This window comes from Octopus bimaculoides, chromosome 4, assembly GCF_001194135.2.
Source record: "Octopus bimaculoides isolate UCB-OBI-ISO-001 chromosome 4, ASM119413v2, whole genome shotgun sequence".
NCBI lineage: Eukaryota > Metazoa > Mollusca > Cephalopoda > Octopoda > Octopodidae > Octopus > Octopus bimaculoides.
This window is the reverse complement of record NC_068984.1, coordinates 117,029,856-117,030,657: the sequence shown is the minus strand read 5'-3', so window position 1 is coordinate 117,030,657 and position 802 is coordinate 117,029,856. Positions and strand designations below refer to the sequence as shown.

General features: G+C 39.3%; 1 protein-coding gene across 1 annotated transcript in view; it reads right to left on the bottom strand.

The window, feature by feature from the left end:
- Positions 1 to 35: 35 nt before the first annotated feature.
- LOC106882727 (tetraspanin-33) overlaps positions 36 to 802 on the bottom strand; it is an 82,973-nt gene continuing 82,206 nt past the window's right edge. Inside the window, exon 7 of the mRNA XM_014933499.2 lies at positions 36 to 246. Coding sequence (XP_014788985.1) covers positions 121 to 246 — 126 coding nt within the window. The 3' untranslated portion in view covers positions 36 to 120. The remainder of the gene's footprint in view (positions 247 to 802) is intronic.

Sequence of the window (802 nt, the reverse complement as noted above, 5' to 3'; positions counted from 1 at the left end):
GTGTGTTTGATGCATTATAATTGTTTTCATTTCTGAAAACCAGATTTAATTTAGAAAACCAAAAAAAAAAAATTTTTTTTTTTTAAATTCAAGAATTTCTTTTAGCAAATTACACCAAGATTACGAAATATGAGAAATGTCCCCGTGTCCTTCCACTTGAAGTAATAGCATTTCGCTTCTCTTTAATTTGGCACGCTGATGGGCAATCTGTGACTTGAATGCACGTACAAGATGGATAAGGAAGAACTGGAATGAAGAAAAAAATAAATAAATAAAAGATGAGAAACTGAATGAAAATAAGTCATTTTTTTTTTTTAATAATAACCATCAGGATGGAAGCAGAAAAGAATAAAAATGAAAATAAAAAAAACATCCAAAAAACAGCGTTACTTGGTAGTGCAAGAAGTCTCTACAAAGTCATTGAGACTTGAAAAGAACATACAAACTTAGTTCACGATAAGTGAACAACTGGTACATGAATGACATCTCCTGCAGCAAGCTGAGCATGTTAGATCACCATCATCGTTTAATGTCCGCTTTCCATGCTAGCATGGGTTGGACGATTTGACGGAGGAGTGGTAAACCAGATAGCTACACCAGGCTCCAATCTGATCTGGCAGAGTTTCTACAGCTGGATGCCCTTCCTAACGCCAACCACTCCGAGAGTGTAGTGGGTGCTTTTACGTGCCACTGGCACCAAGGCCCGTCAGGAGGTACTGGCAACGGCCACACTCGAAATGGTGTATTTTACGTGCCACCTGCACAGGAGCCAGTCCAGCGGTACTGGCAACGAACTCGCTCG